General features: G+C 41.1%; 1 protein-coding gene across 11 annotated transcripts in view; it reads left to right on the forward strand.

Annotated features, from left to right (window-relative positions):
• The window catches only part of ITGA4 (integrin subunit alpha 4), a 463364-nt gene that overhangs the window by 358836 nt on the left and 79773 nt on the right, over positions 1–24755 (forward strand). For 3 of the 11 annotated variants that reach the window (XR_013828687.1, XM_079924110.1, XM_079924111.1), the window contains exons 1-2: positions 19686–19987; positions 20311–20432. The exons of 7 other annotated variants lie outside the window; for them this stretch is intronic. Coding sequence is in view for 2 of the 4 variants with exons in the window: in XM_079924110.1 (XP_079780236.1) it covers positions 19791–19987; positions 20311–20432 (319 nt within the window). In the remaining 2 variants the exon portion in view is untranslated. Of the gene's footprint in view, positions 1–19685; positions 19988–20310; positions 20433–24755 lie in introns of those variants that run through there. One more of the 11 variants, XM_079924119.1, reaches the window with a different exon arrangement.

The raw sequence follows: 24755 nt of genomic DNA on the forward strand, positions 1-24755 counted from the left end.
TAATTAGAATGAAAATGTTTCCCTAACATTATTACCTCAAAAGATAATCTGTAGCAGAATCTACAAATGAATTTGTGCATAAAGCTGACCAAATTCCTTTTACTGCAGTAAATAATCCATCATCTACATTGTTCAGCTGTACATTGCAGCTTTCTTGGTAAGAAACTGCATGGTACTGTGAGAAAGTACAACATAAGATTGTCTATGATTAAGGAAATTTAAAATTAGAGGCCACGTGTTTATTCCATGTGTTTAATTCAGTTAGTAACCATAAATATATATTGTGGGGTCATTTTCTTTTCTTTTCTGACATTATTCTTAGTAAACCAGAGCACTGTTGGGATTTGGAGATTGATTTTTATAGAATCAGAAAGAATTAAATAATTTTGCAAAAGGATGGCCTTGGAGCTGACTCTCTGGTACGTAAATATGTAGTTTACAATTCCGTGGCACTGAAGCACTTTCAAGACCAAGTCAAGAGACTCCATTCAGTGACACCAAGGCCATAGACAGTGCCCATGAAGAGCAGCCTTCCTGTGTCCAAAATGAGCCAATGCCCTGAATTAAGCCTTTGAGAAGGCTTTGTTTTTAAGAGTAAGAAATACAGTTTTGAATCATGACACAGTATACTAATACACACACACACACACACCCTCACATTTATATATAATTGAAACTAAATTTCACAAAACAGTACTTATTGGAATTATAGCTAAAGCACTATTTTACTATTCTATTCTTTTCATCCTATTTTTTGTATGTTGACCATAACCCAGTAAGTTATGTCGTGTCCCGCTGAAGAGTAGCACCCAGCTTTTGAAAAGCACTGTAAAGTGTGTTATAAAGACTGTCATGAGATGAGCACCTGTTATTCTCCAATTTCCGGTAAAGGTGCCCAAGGGAACATGAACTTCCTTTGATCAGTGCTGTCTACAAATTCTTTCACTTTTTGCCTCACAAAGACTGATAAAGTTGGAGAATCTAAGAAACTTTGAATGTCTAATACATTGAGACAAGTAAATGGAAACCTCTAAAACCTAAATTGAGTCACACAATCTCATTGGTTAAGTCTGCTTAGAAATAGCAGGTAGTCATTGATGTTTATGCAGTTCATGACCATGTGATATTATTAATTAAGCCTGTTTCTCAGATTAAAAATTGGGATCATCTCTTACTTCTAGCACCTAGAGAAACAGTGGAGAAGAGATGAGATGAAGGGTCTGGCCTCCCATTCGGCTCTCTTTCTGTCTTGAGAGGGGAGCCTGAGCTTGGCTGTAGCCTGAGAATCTGAGAGGCAAAGGTTCTTTCCTTTTCATACAGGAGGGGAGGTCTAGAATTATAGAATTTAACTGGACAGACTCTGGAATGGTCTGTGGGCTTCTGCTTGAACTTCTGCCAAGAGAAAAAAAATCCTTCAATTTATATTAAGTCACAACTCTTAGGAAAAATAAGTACCTTTCAGAGAAGTAATGGCCTATAAGCTTCTAAAAACTGAGTTTATCAGAGTTTTTTGAAAGTGTCAGATGGCTAAAAATAAATGCAACAGGACTCAGGTCTTACATGCCAAACAAGCCGAGAGCATGAAGGAAGGATCCCGGAACAGAGCGCACGTACACGTAGCTTCTGAGAGTCCGGGTGAATGAAAAGGCATCATGAAGACAGAGCAGAACCTGAAAGAGGAGGAGGCACCAAAGATGGCTTTGACCCCTGTATTATGTAGTGTAAAAGACTAAGCTGCTCTAATGCTATCCCGGGGAGTCTTATCGATAGAAAGTCTTCAAAATGACTTTTATTTCCTCTTCACATATCAATCTGGGCCAAGTAAGCAGGCTGCTATCCTGCTATCCTGCATATGCTTCCGATATCCAGGCTTCTTCCGTCTTCTTCTCCAGTTATCATCTGGGGTGTTTCCCCTACCCCATAAGGAATATTTTCTAAGGAAGGTTGGAGTTTTTTCCAGCTTTTTGAGGGAGAAAGTGCCTGAAGGATCATCTGCACAATGTTTGAAGTCCCAGGACTGGAAGAGGCATGCAGCACTTCCAGTGACTTTCTCCTGGTGAGAATGAAGTCACAGAGCCATATTTAGAGGAGAGACTTGGGGGACGAGTGACAGTGCTAGAAAAGATAGCCCCTGCTTTGTGGTCACATCCCTAGCTTAGCTGTATTACTTTAAGGGGAGAATGAACTGTGATGAACAGCCAGCAGTCCCTGCCATAGCTATGTCTTAGTCAGCCTTGGCTCATGCTACATTTCTGTGTCTACTGTCCAAAAGCAGACTGTGGTGTGCCCAGGCTGCTGTGAATATGTAGAAAGCCTTCTTCACGGTGCAGATTTTACTTGAACATTTATCATCAGGTCATTGACATAACTACAAAGCCTTTTGAAAAATAACCTCATATTCATTTTAATCCAATTTTTCTCTTAGCTTGGAATGCTTTACATTGCTCATATAAAATTTCTGGGACTAAGGCCATAAGTTAAAAATGAATGTCTTTAATCAATTCCAGATTTCCAATCTAACTTCTAGTATAAATCTTGCTCCTTGAATTTAATATGTACTGTAAGAAACAAGGTATGATAGATAAGCCATAAGCTTTAAAAATTCTGGTTTGAACAGAAATCAGGCCAAGTATTAAGGTCTGACAACATCATCTATCTAACTCAAAATGTTCTTGCATATAAGGAAAATTAATCTGGTTTCTGTGTATGTGAAACAATGCACAGCCCAGATAAAATTATCTGTTAAATTTATGAATAATCTAGACTTGAATTTTAAGGTCTGAGAAGATTTTTTTAAGGAAGAGTCTTTTTTTAAAAATTATAGTTTTATTTCCTTTTTTATAATTTCCAGGTTTCTGCTGAAATTCTGATTCTTTAAAGTGTAATTCTTGAAAGTCTAATTTCATTTAGGTACTAATCATGATTATTTTAAGATTCATGTCTAATAACCCTAGTATCTGTACACTCTATCACCTGTTTATTCAGCCGTGTGGCTTTTTTTTTTTTAACCTACCTATTATTTTTTTTTAACATCTTTATTGGAGTATAATTGCTTTACAATGGTGTGTTAGTTTGTGCTTTATAACAAAGTGAATCAGCTATACATATACATATATCCCCATATCTCCTCCCTCTTGCGTCTCCCTCCCACCCTCCGTATGCCACTGCTCTAGGTGGTCACAAAGCACCGAGCTGATCTTCCTGTGCTATGCAGCTGCTTCCCACTAGCTAGCTATTTTACATTTGGTAGTGTATGTATGTTAAGGAAGAGTCTTGCAAATAGAATTTGAATGTAAGGGAAGGATTAGTTTGGGCTAAGTGGGAAATGAATTCAAAACCTAATATGTAGAAGACAGCTTAGATCCTGTCTAATTCAGAGGTGGGTTTTTGAGGTGGGGCGTTGTTCTTTGGGGTTTTTTTGGTCCATTTCAATCTGTGGTATTCTCTAAGAATCAGTGCTCCAATCTGAAATCTTTATAGGCAGCCCTCTCTTATCAACATGATAGTGTTGTAGATGCAAGAGGTGTCAGCAGAAGGCCCAGATGGGGGTTCAAATGGAGTCAAAGACACAAGTTCAAAATCAAGTTTTGCAAGTGCAATTTTTTAAATTTTATTGAAATATAGCTGATTTACAGTGTTGTGTTAATTTCTGCTGTACAGCAAAGTGATTCAGTTATACATATATATTATTTTTCTTATTCTTTTCTTTTATAGTTTATCACAGGATACTGAATACAGTTCCCTGTTCTATACAATAGGACCTTGTTGTTTATCCATCCTATAAATACTAAAAATGCAATTTTTTTAGCCTTGCTAACACTCAGTGAATTTAGCCTCATCCCTGGGCTTAAAGAGATCAAAGATGTCAGCAAGAACTTTGCTATTCAGAGTTCTCATTGTGATTTCCAAATGATTTCTATTACTCTGTAATGTTCTTTACAAACAACCAACCTCTTTCTCTTTTAAATGGCCATGATGGTTTTCTCTTTTAACTTTATGGATTTTGTTCATGCATTCCACACATATTTTCAAGACACTATGTGATGCACTGTTCTAAGTGCTGAGCACACAGAGGTAGACAAGAGCAGCTCATGTTTTCATATCCTAATGGAGGCAGCAGAAAATAGACAAGTGTAAAAGTATATGACAAAAAATATATATCAAAACAATAAAGCAGGTGTCTTAGAGAGCCTGATCAAGGAGGTTCTCCCTGAGGAGGTACCATAGCAGGGAATAAGGGAACAAGTCATGTGAAAATCTGAAGAAAGAAATGTATGGGCAGATGATAGAAAGTACCAAGGACACAAGATTTAAAAAATAGTCTAGGGCTTCCCTGGTGGTGCAGTGGTTAAGAATCCGCCTGCCAATGCAGGAGACATGTGTTCGAACCCTGGTCCAGGAAGATCCCACATGCCGTGGAGCAACTAAGCCCGTGAGCCACAACTACTGAGCCTGCACTCTAGAGCCCGCAAGCCACAACTACTGAGCCCAGGCACCACAACTACTGAAGCCCACGTGCCTAGAGCCCGTGCTCCGCAACAAGAGAAGCCACCGCAATGAGAAGCCCACACGCCGCAATGAAGAGTAGCCCCCACTCACCGCAACTAGAGAAAGCCCGCGTGCAGCAACAAAGACCCAATGCAGCCAAAAATAAATAAATTTTTAAAATTAAAAAAAAAAAAGTCTAGCATTTCTGTGTAACTTGCAGCAAAAAGGCCAGGACTAGAATGAACTGAACAAAGCATGAGGTGAGGTTACAGAAATTCACAAGGCCACTTAGCTGCTCAGTTCAGATTTTCTTTGCTGGCATTACTGACAGTAGATTTTATACTTTACTGGTCTAACTGTGTAATGAAACTCAACCAAGAATATTCTCTTAAAACCTTACAGAGCCTAGCAGCTATGGCATCACCTGGGAACCTGTTAGAAGTGCAGAATCTTAGGCTTTCACCCCAGACCTGCTGAATCAAAATTTGCATTTTAACAAGATTTCCAAGTGATTCATAGGCACATTAAGTTTTGAGAAGCTCTGTCTTAGAAGACATTCTCCAGGTGTTTTGCTATCATTGAGGATTGTTCTGCCACCACCTGGGGTGATCAGCAGGTTTCCCTAAGAACATGACACTGCGATTACAGCCCAGCCCCTTCCCTGTGCACCCACTTAAAATGTGTGAGTGGCAATAGACTGAGAATAATGTTTAGAGTGCAATATACCTGCCACACTTTGTGCAGGTCTGATGTACAAATGTTGAATAGATAATTAATTCACATCTATCTAGTCTTCCTTTAGTAGGGCACAAGGTTACAAACCTTTATGTGTGTGCGTGCGTGCATGTGTTTGTGTGTGTGAGAGAGAGAGAGAGAGAGAGAGAGAGAGGAGAAATAGAGACAGAAAGAGAGCAGGGGATGCCTGAGTTCCAAGTTCATCCATTAGCAAATATTCAAACAGCCAAGTCTTTAGCCACTGAGTTTCCAGAACAAAACCCCGACTTTATTGGAAGTCTATGGCCTCATTGAAATCCTTCCATCCTAGATTCTGAACCATGTTTCTCTAAAATCCCCAAGTTTATTCAAAACTCAGCCCACTCTCAAACACTTGGCCAAACTACCTGGGTGGCTGAGCTCCCTTAAAATGTCAAGAACCTCTGATAGTCTCAGAGTCTGACCTCTGTGACCCAACAACAGAATTCCATGCCGATCCCTCAGCCCAGTACAGGGGCAGTGCTACTGGGAAGATTTGGCATCTGACAACAGGGCCTGGTGTATTATGTTGAAGAACAACCATGTCCTTAGCTGCCTTCATTCTTCCCCTGCTGAGCCCAAGACTTGGCCTTCCTGTGTATACCCTCTTGCTTCCCCTCCTGTTCCAATACAGCTGTATTCTCCATGTGAGGTTTGCAAGCACTAAGGTTTATATGTCCATCATCTCCTTCAAAGAACCAACTCCTTCTAAATTTGAAGAGGCTGAGGTAGCCAGAACTGGGGGCAGTGAAGTTGTTTGTAGGCAGTGGTCATCGTCAGTTGCCATCCATAGAGGAGCAGAAAGGGAACTAAAAGTTAGAACTAAGGCTGGTAGAGTCGAGACTTGAGAGAGGGCTTGCTGTCTGGTATTGGGTTGGCCCAAAAGTTTGTTCGGGTTTTGCCGTAAGATGTTACGAAACCCAACCCAATAGTAACCAGGGAGAAAGAAAATGAGGCCTATGCTGGTGGAAAAAGTGGGTAGGGAATTGAGGAAACCAGCCATATGGAAAAAGCAACATTCAGAGGGAGCCGTCCTCTTGGTCATCTGAGACATGACATGTCCCTGGTTCTCTCACCTCTCTGATGATTCCTTCATAGACCGATTGTGGCTTGCTTTTCATCTGCGTGACCCCAAACTTTGGTATCCTTCAAGATTCTTTCAAAGCTCTGTTTTATTCTCTTCACACATGCTCTCCATTGTCCATCTTTATATTAATGATGCTACCGAAATAATATCTGTAGCATAAGTGTCTCTCCTGAGTCCCAAAATTGTCTATCTAGTTGTCTCTAGAACATTCACTTGGATGTCTCTCAGAAAATTCAGATTCAGCACAACCACCCCTGCTGTGATTATCTTCCCATCTGAAAGGCTCCCCTCCTTCACACTTTATCACAATGAATGGCAGCACCCAGTCACCCCAGAACTGTGAAACCATGCTCAATTCCTCCCTTGCCCTCGCCTCCATTCCTTCCTCTTTAGCCTTTTAAGATTTAATTCAGGCTCTTGGCATTTCTCTCCTATTTTAATACATCAGTCATTTGATTAAACTATCTGCATCTGATTTTCTATCACTCCAATCTCTCTAGGCATATTATGGTATTGCATAAAATATTTTTCTGAATGTAGCAAAAATTCATCCTACTTAACATGACAATGAGGTTTCCATGATCTAAACCCTGACTACCTCTTCTGCATCTTTTCCTACCATTCCCTGCTCTATGCCACATGCCTAACGTTCCCTAACTGTACCACGTAACTTCATGCAGTCCTGTTGTGCCACCAACCCATCCAGGAAGCACCTAATCATATTGAAAGAGTCAATGGAGATGTCCCCCTTGAGATAAAGCTTTTTCTGAGTCTCAGAACTGACTACTCCTTTCTTTGTTCCTACATGGAGTATTGCACTTTAAAAAAATGTAGTTCTTTATTTGTTTCATGGTAATCTCATGTGTATCTACTGTAATTTCCTGGAGTGTGGCAACCTGTCTTAATTATGTTTATTTTTGTAGCTCTGAGCACAGTGCCTGACAGAGAGTAGGTGTCAGTAAATATTCACTGAGAGAGAGAATGAATATACAGGCATGGGATGAGTTCAAGGAAAACAGGGAACTTGTCTGTAGTTTACTTGTTGATGCCTCAAGTTTATCGTGACCAATCCAGGTTTAAAATGAGACTGGACGGCATTCCAGCATGGACTGCTGAAGGAAGGATATCAGAGTCATTCTTGTGATGGGGGAACCTGAGAGGAAGCAGATCTCCTAAGATATGGGCACTGACAAGTGGTCAGGGAGGTTCCAAAAGAAGAAGGCAGATTTTATCTGTGAACAGACATCTGAGTTACAAATACAGAGGAACATAAAAGAAGAAGAAGGCTTACCCTCAGACAGATGTTTCTCTTTTCACTTCAATTCCCATTTAGGAGACCTTTTGATGTTGTTTACTAGCCACACTACCATCTCACTTCAAACAATATCCCTAGCCCGTGTACATCTCGTCTCTTTTTGCTGAGTTCTCTCTTGTGAAAAACAAGGAATTCCCCTAAATTCAATTGAAAAGCTGTTCGGAAGTCCTTTTAGTGAAGGACTATCTAATGAAGTTATGAAATCTGGGATTTTTTTTTTTAAGACAGTTCTCCTGGCTTAAAAAAAACAGACATGCAGGGCTTTGCCTGTGGCTTCCCATGTATTCAGGGGTCACTGGTGTGAAATAAAGTTCCTATTTTGTGGCAAGACAAGAAAAATTTAAACATGAAGGTTCTTCTCTGCCGTTTGGCTGCCTGTCTACCCCCATCCATCGTGCATTGTGCATTGACCAGGCCTCTCCCATTGGCGGGAATGCATACTCAGCCATAAAGAGCAACATTCTCCCGGAAGCAACAGGACAACTCCTTGGAATATAGCATTCCTTCTTGATCTTGTAGGGGGTCACATGACCCACCACAATGGTACTTAGATATGGATCATGTAAACTGTCAATAATACCTCGTCGATATACAGCCCCCCGTCTCAAAAAACTTATATAGGGGCTTCCCTGGTGGCACAGTGGTTAAGAATCCGCCTGCCAATGCAGGGGACACGGGTTCAAGCCCTGGTCCGGGAAGATCCCACATGCCGCGGAACAATGAAGTCTGTGTGCCACAGCTACTGAGCCTGCGCTCTAGAGCCCACAAGCCACAACTACTGAGCCTGCGAGCCACAACTATTGAAGCCCGTGCGCCTAGAGCCCGTGCACCGCAACGAAGAGTAGCCCCTGCTCGCCACAACTAGAGAAAAGTGCATGCGCAGCATCGAAGACCCAATGCAGCCAAAACTAAACGAATAAAATAAATAAATTTATAAAAAAAAAAAACTTATATAAACTGTGTCTTGACTTCTAGCCGGCGGAACAGTCCTCAGAGCTTTCTGAGATGCTCTTCCCGGGTTATAATCCTCATATTTGGCTCGAATAAAAATTTCCAGTTCTTTCTTAAAAAAAAAATAGTCTGATGCTATTGACAGTGTGGTTTAGAATGAGAGTCTGTTATGAGGGCAGTGGAAAAGGTTTATCCTGCCCCACCCTCGTTCTGCTCTATTGTTTTTATTTTATAAACTGCCTGAAGGAGTCCAAGTTGCTAAAATGTCCATTGGCAGCAACTGCTGTCAATATGGACATTGATCCCAAAGCAAGGATTCTTTGCAGTCAAGCCGCTAAAATTTCATTTGACTCAATGAAGATTTTTCGGTGGAGCTATGAAAGTGTTTCTGCCCATTTCCTAAACCGTTCCTAGTTGGAAACTGAATTGGATTTCATAAAGATTTATGAACACTTCCAAAATCACTTAACGGCTGAAAGCCATATAGTAACTTTTTCCATGTCTGAATAGAAGGTGAGGCCTGTAGAAGTGACAGCTGTAGAAGAGCAATGTGATAAGATTTGGATCGTTCCCACCCAGACCTTGCTCTGTCTACTGCAGGGCCCATGTCCACTGCCCCTAATGAGTTATGCAAGCTTGCTGAAGCCTTGGAGTGCAGTCTTTATACTATTAACTTATTGGAGTTCAATTAAATGTTAGTATAGCCCACCCCTAATTATTGGCAGTAACAATTACCCCGTTGTTACAAGGGATAATTATGTCTTAAGTGCCAATAACCTGAAAATTATTCTGAACGAAGGTTGAAATAGATTCAGTTTTACATTTATACCTGAACGTAGGTAGGTCAGGTACTCCAGGAATTATTTTTAATAAAGTTTCATTATTAAGATCTGACTTCCATGGATCTAGAAAATCATTCTCTTCAATTTCATTCCTTCAGCCTCATTTCCGATTCCTGACCCTTATTGTACATGAAGAGCACTAGGCTAGGCAGAGTCGCTTCTCAAAACTGCCTTGACAGAGAGAGTGGTTCAGAGTCTGCTTTCCTAAGGCTTCCTTAGTTTACAAGGAAAACAAGGGGAAAGTTGTGAATCTGAAATCAACTAAGCTAGCAATTAAACAAGTAGGTACTGCCAACATTTAAAGGCATGGTTTCTTGGTGGAATCAGGGATGATTACTCAGAGTAGACTCTTTTTCAGATGTCTTCAGATACTGAGCTTCTCCTCTGTATACACAGATAGCATAGGCACTGGGGTATGTTGGAAAGAAATACTTTAAAAAAAATAGTACATTTGAATTGCAGACCCGTCCTTGAATTCTATCTCAGTCACTTAATACTGTAACATCCTCCCTGGGCAATCTCCATATCTTTAAGATGTTAAAGCCAGTCGAGACAAGCCATACATGCTTCCGCTCTGTTCACAGCAATGGCCCAGGACCATTTGGACCTGCTCCTGTTTTGTCAGTCTGCCTGTTTCCTGAACCTTAGCTCTGCTTTCTTCTTTCCCCACTTCTGTTCTTTGGTTAAATGGATTCATCTTGGTTTCTCTAACTCAGACTTTAAGAAGGTCTTCCTATTTTTTGCCCAGTTCTGTTCCCAGAGACCCAAGCCCTGGCACCCATTCTGATAGCAGTCTTTCTAGATAAGCCAATCCAGTTTCCTTGTAAGGGAATATGAAAGGGTCGGGAATGTAGTCCCTCACCTTGAGCAAGCCCTTAACACTTTGGAAGCCATTGCCTCACCTCTAAATGAAATAAATCATCCTACCTAACAGTATTTTAAATGAAATAAATTATTCTAAAATGAAATAAATCATTCTACCTAACAGTATTTTCTTCTAAGGATCAATAAACTTAGAGTATGTAAACCTATAATATAAAGTATTTAAGTAGTCAGGAATGAGCCTTGGTAAAATAACATTACCTCCTACTTAACTGGTATGTATTCTAGGCAGCAGAGTAGTGACTGTAATTTTTAGTCAAGATGCTTTAGGTATAATTAAAGCTGGCATCTCAGTACTTTGCACTAGTAATAAAACATCAGCTGGGATTGACTAAACTCACAGAGTAATGTGAACTACATGTGACTTACGGTACTACTAAGTTTTAAAAATCAGCTAGGTTAGACTTCAGATAGTAATTTTCAATCTGTCCTCCCTGAAGAATCAGTAATAATCTTTACCCAGTCGTGGCCAAGAAAATTCTTACTGGCATGGTCAATGCTGTTTCTTATCTGTTCTTTGACCTGCTTCCTGTACATCCTTTACCTCCATGCCCTGGTTTGTACTTGTATCACATTAATAGGACCTGAGGTGCACTTCCTTTTAGAAGACAGTTCATTCTAGAACCTATTTACAAAACAGAAATTGAGTCACACATGTAGAAAACAAACTTATGGTTACCAAGGGGGAAAAGGGGGGAAGGGATAAATTGGGAGACTGGGATTGACATATACACACTGCTATATATAAAATAGATAACTAATAAGAACCTACTGTATAGCACAGGGACCTCTATTCAGTACTCTGTAATAACCTTTATGGGAATAGAATCTAAAAAAGAGTGGATATATGTATATGTATAACTGACTCACTTTGCTGTACAGCAGAAACTAACACAATGTTGTAAATCAACTATACTCTAATAAAAAAAATTAATTGAAAAAAAGACAGTTCATTCTAAATACAGAGACTTATCAGTTTTTCACTCAAAGCCCAATCTCTAATAACAGAGGTTCCAGTGTTTTCCAATTACACTGCAAAATCATTTTAATCAGGTCTGTACTACTCCAGGAATGCTCTGTCTTTGCGGTTCTCCCTGTCCCTGAGGTCTGTCTGTGATCTGTCTAGACTTTTGACACTTCATCTCTGAGTTTTGCAGTACTGCTCTTACTTGCTCACTTATAGATGAGATGAAGAAATTCCAGATTAAGCCTCTGATGAAAATCATGTCCCCATGGGGTTTTATTTTTGGTTTTGGTTTTTAATTAAAAAATGTAGCCTTGGCTACCATGTTGCATTTTGTATTATTTCCTTTTGCACCATACAAGCTTTATTGATAATTACTTCACATCTACTTTAGCACAGCTTGGAAAATATACTTTGTAAATTATAAAGACCCACACAAGCACAATTTACTTTTTGCTCATTTATCAGAAGACACATATATGAGTTAAACTTCTCTATTTGCATATACTTAACTAAGCCAGCATATGATAAGATAAATGATAGATAGATAAGATATCCAATTATAGACATTGACATATAGACATGTAGAGTTGACATTTATTCAAGATTCATATTTTTCTCCTTGCAGTTGCTCATCTCACCTTCTCGAAAAGAATTAGCAACTGAATTGAATGCCCTTCACCTGCCTATTTGTCTGTGTGTGCTTTTTGATTCCTACTGCAGGCTCTGTAAGAACAGGATTCTCTGGTTGTGAATGGTAACTTAAAACAATAACATTTGGAGAGTGGAAAACTTTAGAGACAATCTAAGTGAACCCTTTCAGTTTAATAAAATAGCTAGCTCTAGTGGGAAGGAGCCGCATAGCACAGGGAGATCAGCTCAGTGCTTTGTGACCACCTAGAGGGGTGGGATAGGGAGGGTAGGAGGGAGGGAGACACAAGAGGGAGGGGGTATGGGGATATATGTATGCATATGGCTGATTCACTTTGTTGTACAACAGAAACTGACACGGCATTGTGAAGCAATTATACTCCAATAAAGATGGATTAAAAAAAAAGCTGTAAAAATATAAGGGCAGTTCCATTATCAGTTTCATGTCTCCTAAATCCCTGTATGGTTTCTAAAACTGGTTTTTATAAAGCTTACTGATTTTTACGTGAAGCAATGAAAAGAGTAAGAAGTAGTTCTACAATCCACCATATATATATTATATATATATATATATATATAATATATATATATAATTGTATTGAATTAGTATTACCATCCTTTGGCCAGAATAAAAAATATGGGTCTGAGATTTTTTTTTTTCACTTTCATCTACAATTCTGATGAGTTCCTTATGAACAGCATGTGGTTTTAAAACCAAAATAGTTTTTTAAGTTTCTGTAAACAGAGGGAATTTACTTTATTGGGTCAATATACTGTGCAACTGTTATAAACAAAGCTTTTCAGTGTGCTCCAAAAATAGAATATCCAAGCTGTCTGCTGACTTCCAATGCATAGATGTGAGATAGAGCTGAAATTATTTTCGTATTTGTAGTATTATTCATTACGTTTTACTAATCCAAATTATAATTATTTTCCCAAAGTTTCTTTGGGATTTTAAGTAATTCAGGGAACTTTGGTGCATTAAATTATTTCTCTTATTTTGCACTATTGTCCTTACAAAGTGGTGTAGCCTCTTTCCACTGTTTACATTCCTCCTATTTACTGATGATATTTTAGTTTCTGATGTTTTCTTATCTCTTTTATCTAGTCTACAAAGACTAATCTCTGTGTTCCCCCAGTTTGCTCTGATTTTTTTTAAAAAAGAAAACAAAACAAAAGAAACATAAGTGTAAGATTAAATTTATTTCTTTTAGTCCCCCAACAAAACCTTTTGCTATTCTGAAAGCATCACAATTGCATTATATAGCTTTTGCTATATTCACAACATATTTTGTAAATTGCTTTGAAATTGTTTTCTGGTTTGAGGTCTGCATGTGTTGTCTATCTAAATTAAATTGGCAGATTTATCTATCTATCTAGATTGCCAGCTATTCAAGAATAAGAGCACATCTTTAACTTTTTGTATCCTCAGAGTACTCGGGATATGTGTACATAAATGTTTGTTGTGTGATAAAACGTTACCCATGATTAATCAATTTTACACTGTTTATTTACCATGTCTTTTTCTAAAGTGCCTAGGAACTCGGTTTTTCAAGATGAGGTCATGCGTATGAAAGGCTTCAGATAAGAAGCTGTTGTATAGCCCTTTTACATGGACTCTAACCTCTGATAATAGGAGAGAGTGATGCTGTAAACTGTGTGTCTTGTGAACCTTTGAGATCTTGCATGGACCAGTTGTTAAATCATTCCAGTGCACAAATCCAATCTTCCAGATCAGATTACTTATGAGATAGAATGTTGTCACATAATAACTATGTGCTCTGAGGGGAGAATGGTTTTATACCAGGTCCTTTATACACTGTAACAAGAGAAGCAGTTGTTTCTTCTTCTGAACTGAAGCATGAAATAGACTTAGTTTAAGAAGTTATAAAGTATCAGTAGTTTCAGGAGTTGTAAAAAAGACTGATAAAAAGTGAAATTTCTCAAAATTGTCCTTCTATTCCAGAAAAATTGCCCCGAATAATCCAGCCAGAAGAAACTTGTCTGTTGAATTTCTCTGTTAGGCACCATTTTGTATGGTATTTGGTACCTACTGGCTCAAATAGTTATTTCTTGATCTGTTCATTTCCCAAACTAGAGGGAACATTTCCAGAGGGAAGGAAAAATAGGCTGTGTTTGGGATGGGTTGAAAGAAAGTTTGAGGCCCAGCATGGAGGGTATTAGGCCCCAGGCAAGAAATTCTAACTTAATTGGGTTGAATTGGGGGAGGAGCCATTAAGGGTCTCTGAAAGGGAAATGATGTATTCATAGTTGTAGAAAAAAGCATCTGCTTATGTATGTCAATGTACTGAAAAGTGACAAGGGGATAAGAGTATCAAGAGGAAAAGAATCCCAAATCTGTCTGCCATGTTATGCATAACATCTCTCAGTTATACGTAATAGGTGTTCAATAAATATTTGTTGAATGAGTGAATAAATAAACAGAAGCAAATAGAGACAGAAAATGCCTTTTATTAACTTAAAACCTTCCACATGAGTCATTGGCACTGAACTCAGATTTCTATACAGAGTTTATTTCCGTTGGTAGTTTATTTCTGTACAGATTGCATCATTAATGATGATGATACGAGAAGAAAAGAAGGATGAAGGAGAAAGGGCTACTATTATTTTCAGTATCGATTATGTTCTAAGTACTGCATTAAAGTGCATTATCCACATTGACTCGTTTTCCCAGCCAACCAGAGAAAACTTAAGAGATCAAAAACCAAGCTTGAGTAACACTCACAAACCGTGTATGGTTTTGATTGGCAGTTGTGGCCAATGCTGTCGATGCCCCCCGCCCCTTGGGCCACCTGAGCTCCCAGAGCTCCCCTGCCCAGTACAGTTTCCGAAGGTTGGCAGCTTCCCTGCTCAGGTGCCTTTGTCCCTCATCTCCCACTGAGGACTCCTCTGGCATTTGGGAACATGCTTGCCTGTGAACAGGTGCAACCTGTAAGTGTGGCAAGGTTAGCTCTCCACCAGTAGAGGGTGAGTCCTTGGATAAATGCCCCAGTCTCCAGGTCTTCCAGGGTTGGGGATTCTGAGGTATGTTTTACACAGTTTCTCAGCAGATTTCAGAACTCTTATAACGAGGAGAAGCATTATTTCATGTTTCTTTAAAAAGGAACCTGGTTGTTTATATTTATATTCAAGCATCAGGAAATTTGGACTAATATTACCAATCAGGGTAAAAGAGCTTTTTGTTTCATGTTGGGAACCTTACTACTGTGAAAAAAATTATCTCCTATGTCGTAGCTCAGATCCCCCAAGAGCAGACCTTGAGACAAGCACTTGGAAGCAGTTGTTTTACTTGGGGAAAGGGAACACTTCAGAAGGTTGGGTTAGAGGGAGGCAGGAAGAGATCGCAAATATATTCTTTATGCATCACTACTTGTTTTACATGTTACATGCTTTACTTTGGTAATTTAAAAATATCTATTAAAGAAAACATAAAAAAGCTTTTTTAAAAAATCTTAAAAACTACTTGCTAGACATGTCTATGGATGTTCCACCAATATCTCAGACTCATCTCTAGAACCCAGCCAGCATTATCCAAACACATTCTCCTCTCCCTCCCTATTCCAACTCTTCTTTTCTGGTTGCTTTTTCTTTTCTTTTTCTCAAGGCATATCATATCTCTCCTTATAAATTATAAGCTGATTAAGAGTAAGACCCATGTTTTGTATACTTGCAAAGTATATCTTTGAATCTGCCAAAGGACACATCCATAATGCATGAACATAGACTTATAAGTATCCAGATTTCTTTCAGTTTATGACATTAGTGATGTTAAAAGTCCAAATCATGCAAGGGCCATTCATAAATACTGACTGCACACATGCTGTTGGTCAGGCAGCGTATCAGGTGCTGGAGATAGAGTGGTGAATAACGTAACAACACAACATGTGTTCTGCCCTTGTGCTCTAGAGAGGAAGACAAAATGAAAAGGTAAAGACACCTGTGATTATAAATTAAAGAGCTATGAAGAGAATGAACAGGATGGTCTGCAATATGGTGACCTATTTTAAGTGGATGGGCAGGAAAATCATCTGTGAGAAGAAGATCTTTCAACTGAGACTGAAGAAAGAGAGGAATCATGTGAGAAGTCAGAGGTTGTGTGTTCAGGCAGAGGGAACAATGTGGGCAAGGGCACAGAGAGTGAAAAAAACCTTGATGCACTTAAGGAAAGCCAGTGTGAGCTGGCAATGTACTCAGAGGCCAGATCAAAGAGGCCAGTCCTTGGAGGCCATGTTAAGTGTGGTTTGTACTAGAAGAGCATGGGAAACTATTTAAAGGATTTAAGCAGAGACTTCCCTGGTGGTCCAGTAGTAAAGAATCCACCTTTAATGCAGGGGATGCGGGTTCGATCCCTGGTCAGGGAATTAAGATCCCACATACCGCAGGGCAACTAAGCCTGCGAGCCACAACTACTGAGCTCATGCGCCTCAACTAGAGCTCATGTAAAACTACAGAGGCCATGGGCCCTGGAGCCTGAGCACCACAACTAGAGAGAAGCCCACGCACCACAATGAAGAGCCTGTGTGCTGCAATGAAAGATCCCCCGTGCCGCAACTAAGACGCGACATGGCCAAAATAAATAAATAAGTCTTAAAAAAAAAAAGGATTTAAGCAAGGGAGTGGCCTGCATGATTTGACTTAGAATTCTAAAAATTCACTTTAGCTTCTATGTAGAAAATCGATGATGTGGGGATGGGATGAATAGGGAGATCAGGTCTTGGATTCCTGAAGAGCTCAGATGAGATTACCGTACTTGAAAGAGGGTAGTAGCAGGGCAGAAGAAGCTCATCAAACCGATGAGCTGGAGATATATTCTGAAGGTCGATCAATAGAACTTAATTACTGATGGATTAGATGTGGGGAACAGAGAGAGAGAGGGGACTCAGAATTACTTTCCAAGTTTCTGGTCTGAACAACCAGGCAGATGGAGTGCTGTTTTGGGGAAAGAAAGATTGAGTGGAGGAATAATTGAGATACGGGTCAGAATTCAGTGTTAGACGTGTTACGTGCGCCATGCCCAGTAGACATCCAAGTAGAGATGTCAGGTAGGCAGTAAAACATATGGGTCTGGAGCTGAGAAGAGAGGTCCAGGCCGGAGACACGAACTGGGGAATCATGGTGGTATTTAGCGGGATTATTTAGTTGGTACTTAAAGATACAGGAAATCGGTTAGAGCTCTTAAGAAGGAGAGAAAGAGAAGGAAAGAGGGCTCAGAATGGAGCCGTAGGCCTTTCCGACACTTAGGGTGGAGGGAAAGAAGCCAGCAAAGGAAACTCGGAGTGGCCAGATAGAAAGGAGGGAAGGGCTCAAAAAGTGTCATGAAAAGAGAGCCTTTCAAGGAGAAATGCTCATTCTTGATAACAGCTGAGAAATTGGGTGAGCCCATATTAGAATCCTCTCTACTGGGGAGGACTTCTTACCAAGGATAGAAATCACTTGTATTTTGTCTTTTATTTGAGACCTTAACGCATCTCCTAGCACACAGTGGGCACTTGAAACATATTAATCAAATGACACATTAATTGAATGACTGAATATTTTGGTTCAGTTGAGAGTGAGTGATAGGCATGAGAAGTCTGAAAAAGTCTTTCTGTTCTCCTGCCTACATGCTCTCCACCCCCCACCTGATTCTCACCCTTGCCTGCAAAAGTAATTGATTGGGGTTAGAGCAGTATCTTCAGGCTCTGTAATAGCAATGTTAAATACCCTTTATTTCTCCCAATTTAGGAAACATGGACTGTTCTCTAAGCCTTGGAGGAAGAAAACTCGGGGCTACCATAGTGTATGAGATCATAAAGGGTGGCTGTTTCTGCAAATGTAGTGAAATCATAACCATAATGACCATCACAGAAATTAGGTCCTGCCCTATGAAGTGTTCTACTGGCCACTCTCCTCTTAGTTATCCTGTGAAAGAATTGTGTTGAGTGGATTTCATTGTGTAAGATTCTGGTGAAAGGAGGGAAAGAAAGAGGTAGGGGTTCAGATCAGTGGCTCTGACGCCGCCAGTGCCTGAGGGTGTGTGAGGGCTTCTGAAACCCGCAGCTGATCCAGACCAGTTCTCCAACAGCCTCCTTTTAGCTCCAGCATAAACACTCCTAGCCTGGCTTAGGAGGTTCACAGCGTGTCCCTGCCTCCCTACTCAGCCTCATATTGTACGATCCTGTGTGGGAGCCGCTAACTGCTCTAGCCAAGACCGCCTCTTCTGGTTCCTCTGCCTGGCCCTGCTCGCCCTGTCCCGCATCCCTCCTCTCAAAGTGCTTAGCCTAACAACCCTCCTTGTCCTTCAACTCTAACTGTCCCTAAAGCATCCAGAACTTTCTCTAGTTAGTAAATGTTTGTCTACCACTTGGCTGAAAATTTTCCTGAAAGCTTCTCCTGCCTTGTTCACCGTGGCATCCTGTGGACCTAGCAAAGTGCCTGCGCAATGAATATGCTGAGTGAGTGAACAAGTAATTTAATTACGTGTCTGCCTTTACAACTTCAGAGGTGCTATTTCAGTATGGTTTTAATGCACATGCGCACACACACACCATTTGATGAATGCTGTTTCTTTCTCTCTTTTTTTCCAAACAGTAATAATTAATAACTGTACCTGCATCTCCTGCAAATACCGGCCTAATTATCTATGGCTGTCTCTGGTTGCTCTAGAAAGAAACCTGAGGCACACCTGGATTAATTAGGACGAGACTCAAACCCAGTTCAGGTGTGTTGTGCTGTGGGTCCCCAGCGCATTTTCAGAGGCTCATTATGATGCCTGACTCTTGACCTCAGCTGGGTCTAAGCTCTGATGGCAGGTGTATCCGGGGGAACTGAGTGGATGCGTGGGAAGGGGGAGCATCAAGAACCGGAGGGAGGAATCCGTTGAAGTGAGGCAAGTCACAGTGCTTCCTGAACCCAGACTCGCCCTTGGACTCGGCCACAACCTAAACTGCCCGCCTGTGCCTTTCAGCTCGAGCCACTGCTCCTCAAGCAAGCAGCCCGGACTTAAGAGGAAGTATGGGGAGGAAGGAAGTGGGCATAGAAGAGTGCAGGGTTCTGAGTCTTGAAGTGATATACCATAACGTCTTTATCGGGCGCCTTCAGGGAGTGCGCTTTGTGTTTAATTTGTGGCTGCCCAGTGGTTGCTTGTGCCCCCAAAATCAGGTATACCGCTTAACTATCAACGAAAGATCAGGACAGTTCCCCGCCGCAGTCCCTCCCGGCGCCCAGGTTTGTGGCCGGCCTTTGGGCTACTCCGGGCAGGCCGAGGAGCCTCTGCGTTCATAGTGGGGCGCGCGCGGGTCGGATTGGGGCCACGCCGCTAACATCTAGGCCTCAATCACGGATAAAAGGCGAAGCCCCGGACCCCTTCCGGCTCCACTCTTGCAGTCCCGGGAGCCCAGAGTCATCCCGTGCTCCGGGACTAGGAGGCCCCGGCCTGGACGCGCGTTCTGCGCAGCCAAGGTCCCCTAGCTCCCCCTACAGTCTCACGCGCGGGGAGACGGCATCGGGTCCTGCGCCTCCGCACTGCGCCCGGGACCCCACCCAGCGGCCCGCGCCCCGGGACCACGTGAGCACCGCACCTCCAGACTGCAGAAACGGGGCGTGGGGACCGGCGAGCGCGCAACATCCCCGGCCACCTCTGATCGCTCCGCCCGCCGCTGCCTGACTTCGCCTCCCTCCCTCTGTCCCTCCCCCCCACCCCCGTTCCTCCCGCCCGCCCGCCCGCCCGCCTGCCGGCGCCGGACACGCTGATCCTCTTCTCTTGGGGCGCTCTTCCCCTTGGCCGACCGTCTCATCCCGTGCAACTTTGGGACGGACAGTGGCCGTTTGGTGTTGAATGTTCCCCTCGGAGAGCGCATGGCTGCGGAAGCGAGGTGCGGGCCGGGCCCGCGAGGGGCCGCCGTATGGGAGGCGGTGATGCTACTGCTGTGCTTGGGAGTCCCGACCGGGCGCCCCTACAACGTGGACACCGAGAGCGCAATGGTTTACAAGGGCCCCGCCGACACCCTGTTCGGCTACTCGGTGGTGCTGCACAGCCACGGGGCGAACCGATGGTGAGTGGGGTCGGAGGCGGCGCCCTCGGTATCTCAGAGCGGCGAGCGAAAGGCGCCTCAGGGATTCCCTGCCCGGTTCAAACTTTCCTCCCTCCGCGGGAGGCAGGAGGGGAACCCTGCGACGGCCAGCTCGCTAGAGAAGTGCTCGGGAAACTAACTTATCTTGGGGTGGCAGCACCCGGGGTGCGTTCTGGCGCCAGGCCCTGGAGTTTGGGGTGGCGGGTTGGGTGCGCGGAGTGGTGGGCGGAGGAGTCCGTGAAGACCCGGAGTTCAGTGGGCAGCACGGCTCACGTCTGCGCGCACGTGCCCATTGCTCACTTTAGGCTCGTAGTCGGGGCGCCCACGGCCAGCTGGCTCGCCAACACTTCAGTGGTCAATCCTGGGGCGATTTACAGATGCAGGATTGGAAAGAACCCAGAGCGGACGTGCGAACAGCTCCAGCTGGGTGAGTTGGACCTGGGGCCGGGAGCTAGTGACCCACTCCCCCCAAAACACACACACACACACACACACACTTGTGAGCCCCACGGTAGCAGAAGTCCTGGAAAAACTCGTGTTGCCTATTACTTTTAGTTTAAAGCGAATGACGTTCACTTAACTCTAGGCCATCTTCCCTTCTCAACATAAAAGTGGTCTCCTTTCTGTCAATATTGTTCTCCCTTTTGCTTATGACAATGATTGCAGTACTCTGACCAAACTACGTGGAGAAAAATTTCTTATAAAACCTTCTCCTCACCTCTCCCCTCCCCACCCACCCCTCCCCCACTCAGCAAAGTGTAAAACACATCTTAAAGTCTCTCAGCACATTAAGGACAGGATCCAGCTGAGCCAAGACTTGAGAATTTTATTTCTATCTTTGACCTATCAGCCTTGTTAAAGAACAGGCTAAGGGGCAGATCAGGAATAGCAGTTGGAAGTGATCCCATACCCTGTCATTTAGCCCAAGGGCTTTCTGAAAAAGAAAATTATACAGTTTTACTTAGATATGAAACGTAAAAAAGGAGAGCACAAGAAAAAATTGGCATCTCCACTGTTAATATAATTAAAATGAAGTTTAACATATAATTATTAATTTTTCTTTCCAGAAACTCCGATGTTAAATGGATACCTCTATTTGAAATCATTTCTTAGTGTCTCTTCTTAGATTTGTGACAGCTTGAAAAATGCATTCTGATGGGGGAGAGGAGAAAGTTCATGTTTCAAAGCCAAAAACAAATTTGCTTTGCATAGACACATGGGGGAAGAAAGGGGAACTAATATCAATGCAGACCCTATCTTGCTTCAAACATTGTTAGGAACTGCTATATATGTTTCTTGTTTTCCACAAAACACCAGTGGGTCATGGTTGGCATTGTTCTTACTTTACACATGAGGACTCTGTGACTCAGAGAGTTGCAAGGACTTTTTCTAAAGTTATTCAGCTAGTGAATGGAAGATGGGACCTCAAGTCAAAGTCAGGTCTGCCTGGGTCCAATGTCCAAGCCCTTTCCTTTCATGTATGCATCTTCAGTGAAAATAAAATTCAATGACGAGTCCGATATGTTGTCTGCTGAGCTGATGAGTCATCTGTGAATGGTGAATAAAAGGTCATATTTGGTACCTTTTTCCTATTTATCTTTGCTATCAATGGACTTTTGGGATAAGTTAGTTACTGAATCTTTACCACTCCCTTCCCCCCATTTTTGGTAGTAATCTTTGCTTTTTCTCAAACTGGGAAGCGGCTTCCCTTCATTGAGAATGAAGTCAAATAGAGTATGCACATAATGGAAGTTTATTTTTGACTCAGCATCCGTAAGAGTCTAGGAGTTGTCTGCAGTGTGTAGAATAGGCCCCAGCCTCTCATTAAGCATCTTCCATCCCCAAAGGCAGACTAGGAAAGCATAACATATTCACAGACCTATCCATTTGGAATAATTCTGCAAAGTATAATTTTCATTGCATGAGAGACTTGTAGGATGAATTAGGGAGCAGAGCAGACAGCCTTGATCTGCCAGAGGATCTTGACAAGGTCTCAGGAGGGGATGTTTTATTTTTGTTGTCCTGTCATAGTTTCCTGATTCATGACATTATAACTACTGGTATTTAACTCCTACTTCCTGTCTGGAAGGGCACTGAATCTATTTCTAGATGTCGGTATTTAACTGGAAATATTCTGTCATAATATTATATAATATTTAAAATTTAAGATGATAATACCTGTCAAAATTGAAGGGAAACATATATTGATTGGGCACGTGGAGCATAGGGGTTGACTACAGAAATATCCACAGAAAAATGTGCACATGATAGATGTTCAACACACATGAATTAAGTGAAGATGTACTGGATGGATAAATGAATAAAAGCAAAGTGAAAGTTTGTCATCGACCTGATCGGTGAATAAGAGAATTAGTTAGAAATGAGAAGCCAAAGGGATATTTTTAACTTTCAAATTTTTGATCAATAAAAAGGTTTCTACTGAGATGAAAGGCAAAAAGGAAGACAAGATTTCTAGTCAGTCAACTGGTTGAAACACTAATAGCTGTAGTAATAGCTATGAACATTTGCAAAAGAGTTGACTGAAATTACTTCTCATGTAACATTTCAAACGATATATCTTCTCTTCCTTATATGAAGAAATTGTGTGTTTCAATTCAGCACAGACTCAGAAGTAACTTGAAACTGTAAAATAAGGGATTGAGGATAATGTCTAGAAAGGAAACACTGAAAACAATACATCGGTAACTAAAGACATTAAAAAATTCTCAGGTTTGTGGACTATGTAGTATTCTTTATGAAGAATTTTCAAGGAAAAAATACATACACAATCGTCTATATAAGACGGCTTCAGTTGTTCTGTCTCAAATATGGGTGACTATAAAATAGGCAAAATGTTTAGCTCGGTACCTGACATACAACTGACATTCAAAAAATATTAGTTTATTTTTTATCTCTATTTTCTACTTAAATCTGTATCTGCATGTTATCTGTTATAGGCAGGTTGAGGTTATAAATATGGATAGTTAATAGATGAAACCAAAAGTTAAATGTGTAAATGAAAAGGTAGCAGTTGAAACACAATGAAAAATATTTTTTGTTGGCCCAAGCAAAAAATCTTTATTTTTTTTTTTAAACATCTTTATTGGAGTATAATTGCTTTATTGGGATAAGTTAGTTACTGAATCTTTACCACTCCCCTCCCCCCATTTTTGGTAGTAATCTTTGCTTTTTCTCAAACTGGGAAGCGGCTTCCCTTCATTGAGAATGAAGTCAAATAGAGTATGCACATAATGGAAGTTTATTTTTGACTCAGCATCCGTAAGAGTCTATTGTAAAGTCTGTTGTAAAGCTGGCTGGCTTTCTTCTCTGATTGCTGTGGCTAAAACTTCCAAAACTATGTTGAATAACAGTGGTGAGAGTGGGCAACCTTGTCTTGTTCCTGATCTTAGTGGAAATGCTTTCAGTTTTTCACCATTGAGGATGATGTTGCCTGTGGGTTTGTCATATATGGCCTTTATTATGTTGAGGAAAGTTCCCTCTGTGCCTACTTTCTGCAGGGTTTTTATCATAAATGGGTGTTGAATTTTGTCGAAAGCTTTCTCTGCATCTATTGAGATGATCATATGGTTTTTCTCCTTCAATTTGTTAATATGGTGTATCACATTGATTGATTTGCGTATATTGACGAATACTTGCATTCCTGGAATAAACCCCACTTGATCATGGTGTATGATCCTTTTAATGTGCTATTGGAATCTGTTTGCTAGTATTTTGTTGAGGATTTTTGCATCTATGTTCATCAGTGATATTGGCCTGTAGTTTTCTTTCTTTGTGACATCTTTGTCTGGTTTTAGTATCAGGGTGATGGTGGCCTTGTAGAATGAGTTTGAGAGTGTGCCTCCCTCTGCTGTATTTTGGAAGAGTTTGAGAAGGATAGGCGTTAGCTCTTCTCTAAATGTTTGATAGAATTCGCCTGTGAAGCCATCTGGTCCTGGGCTTTTGTTTGTTGGAAGATTTTAAATCACAGTCTCAATTTCAGTGCTTGTGATTGGTCTGTTCATATTTTTTATTTCTTCCTGATTCAGTCTTGGCAGGTTGTGCATTTCTAAGAATTTGTCTAAGAATTTCTTCCAGGTTGTCCATTTTATTGGCATATAGTTGCTTGTAGTAATCTCTCATGATCTTTTGTATTTCTGCAGTGTCAGTTGTTACTTCTCCTTTTTCATTTCTAATTCAATTGATCTGAGTCTTCTCCCTTTTTTTCTTGATGAGTCTGGCTAATGGTTTATCAATATTTTCTTCTCAAGGAACCAGCTTTTAGTTTTATTGATCTTTGCTATCATTTCCTTCATTTCTTTTTCATTTATTTCTGATCTGATCTTTATGATTTCTTTCCTTCTGCTAGTTTTGGGGGTTTTTTGTTCTTCTTTCTCTAATTGCTTTAAGTGCAAGGTTAGGTTGTTTATTTGAGATGTTTCTTGTTTCTTAAGGTAGGATTGTATTGCTATAAACTTCCCTCTTAGAACTGCTTTTGCTGTATCCCATAGGATTTGGGTCATCGTGTTTTCATTGTCATTTGTTTCTAGGTATTTTTTTGATTTCCTCTTTGATTTCTTCAGTGATCACTTCGTTATTAAGTAGTATATTGTTTAGCCTCCATGTGTTTGTATTTTTTACAGATCTTTTCCTGTAATTGACATCTAGTCTGATAGCATTGTGGTTGGAAAAGATACTTGATACAATTTCAATTTTCTTAAATTTACGAAGGCTTGATTTGTGACCCAAGATA

This window comes from Stenella coeruleoalba (genome assembly GCF_951394435.1).
Source record: "Stenella coeruleoalba genome assembly, chromosome: 6".
Taxonomy (NCBI): Eukaryota; Metazoa; Chordata; class Mammalia; order Artiodactyla; family Delphinidae; genus Stenella; species Stenella coeruleoalba.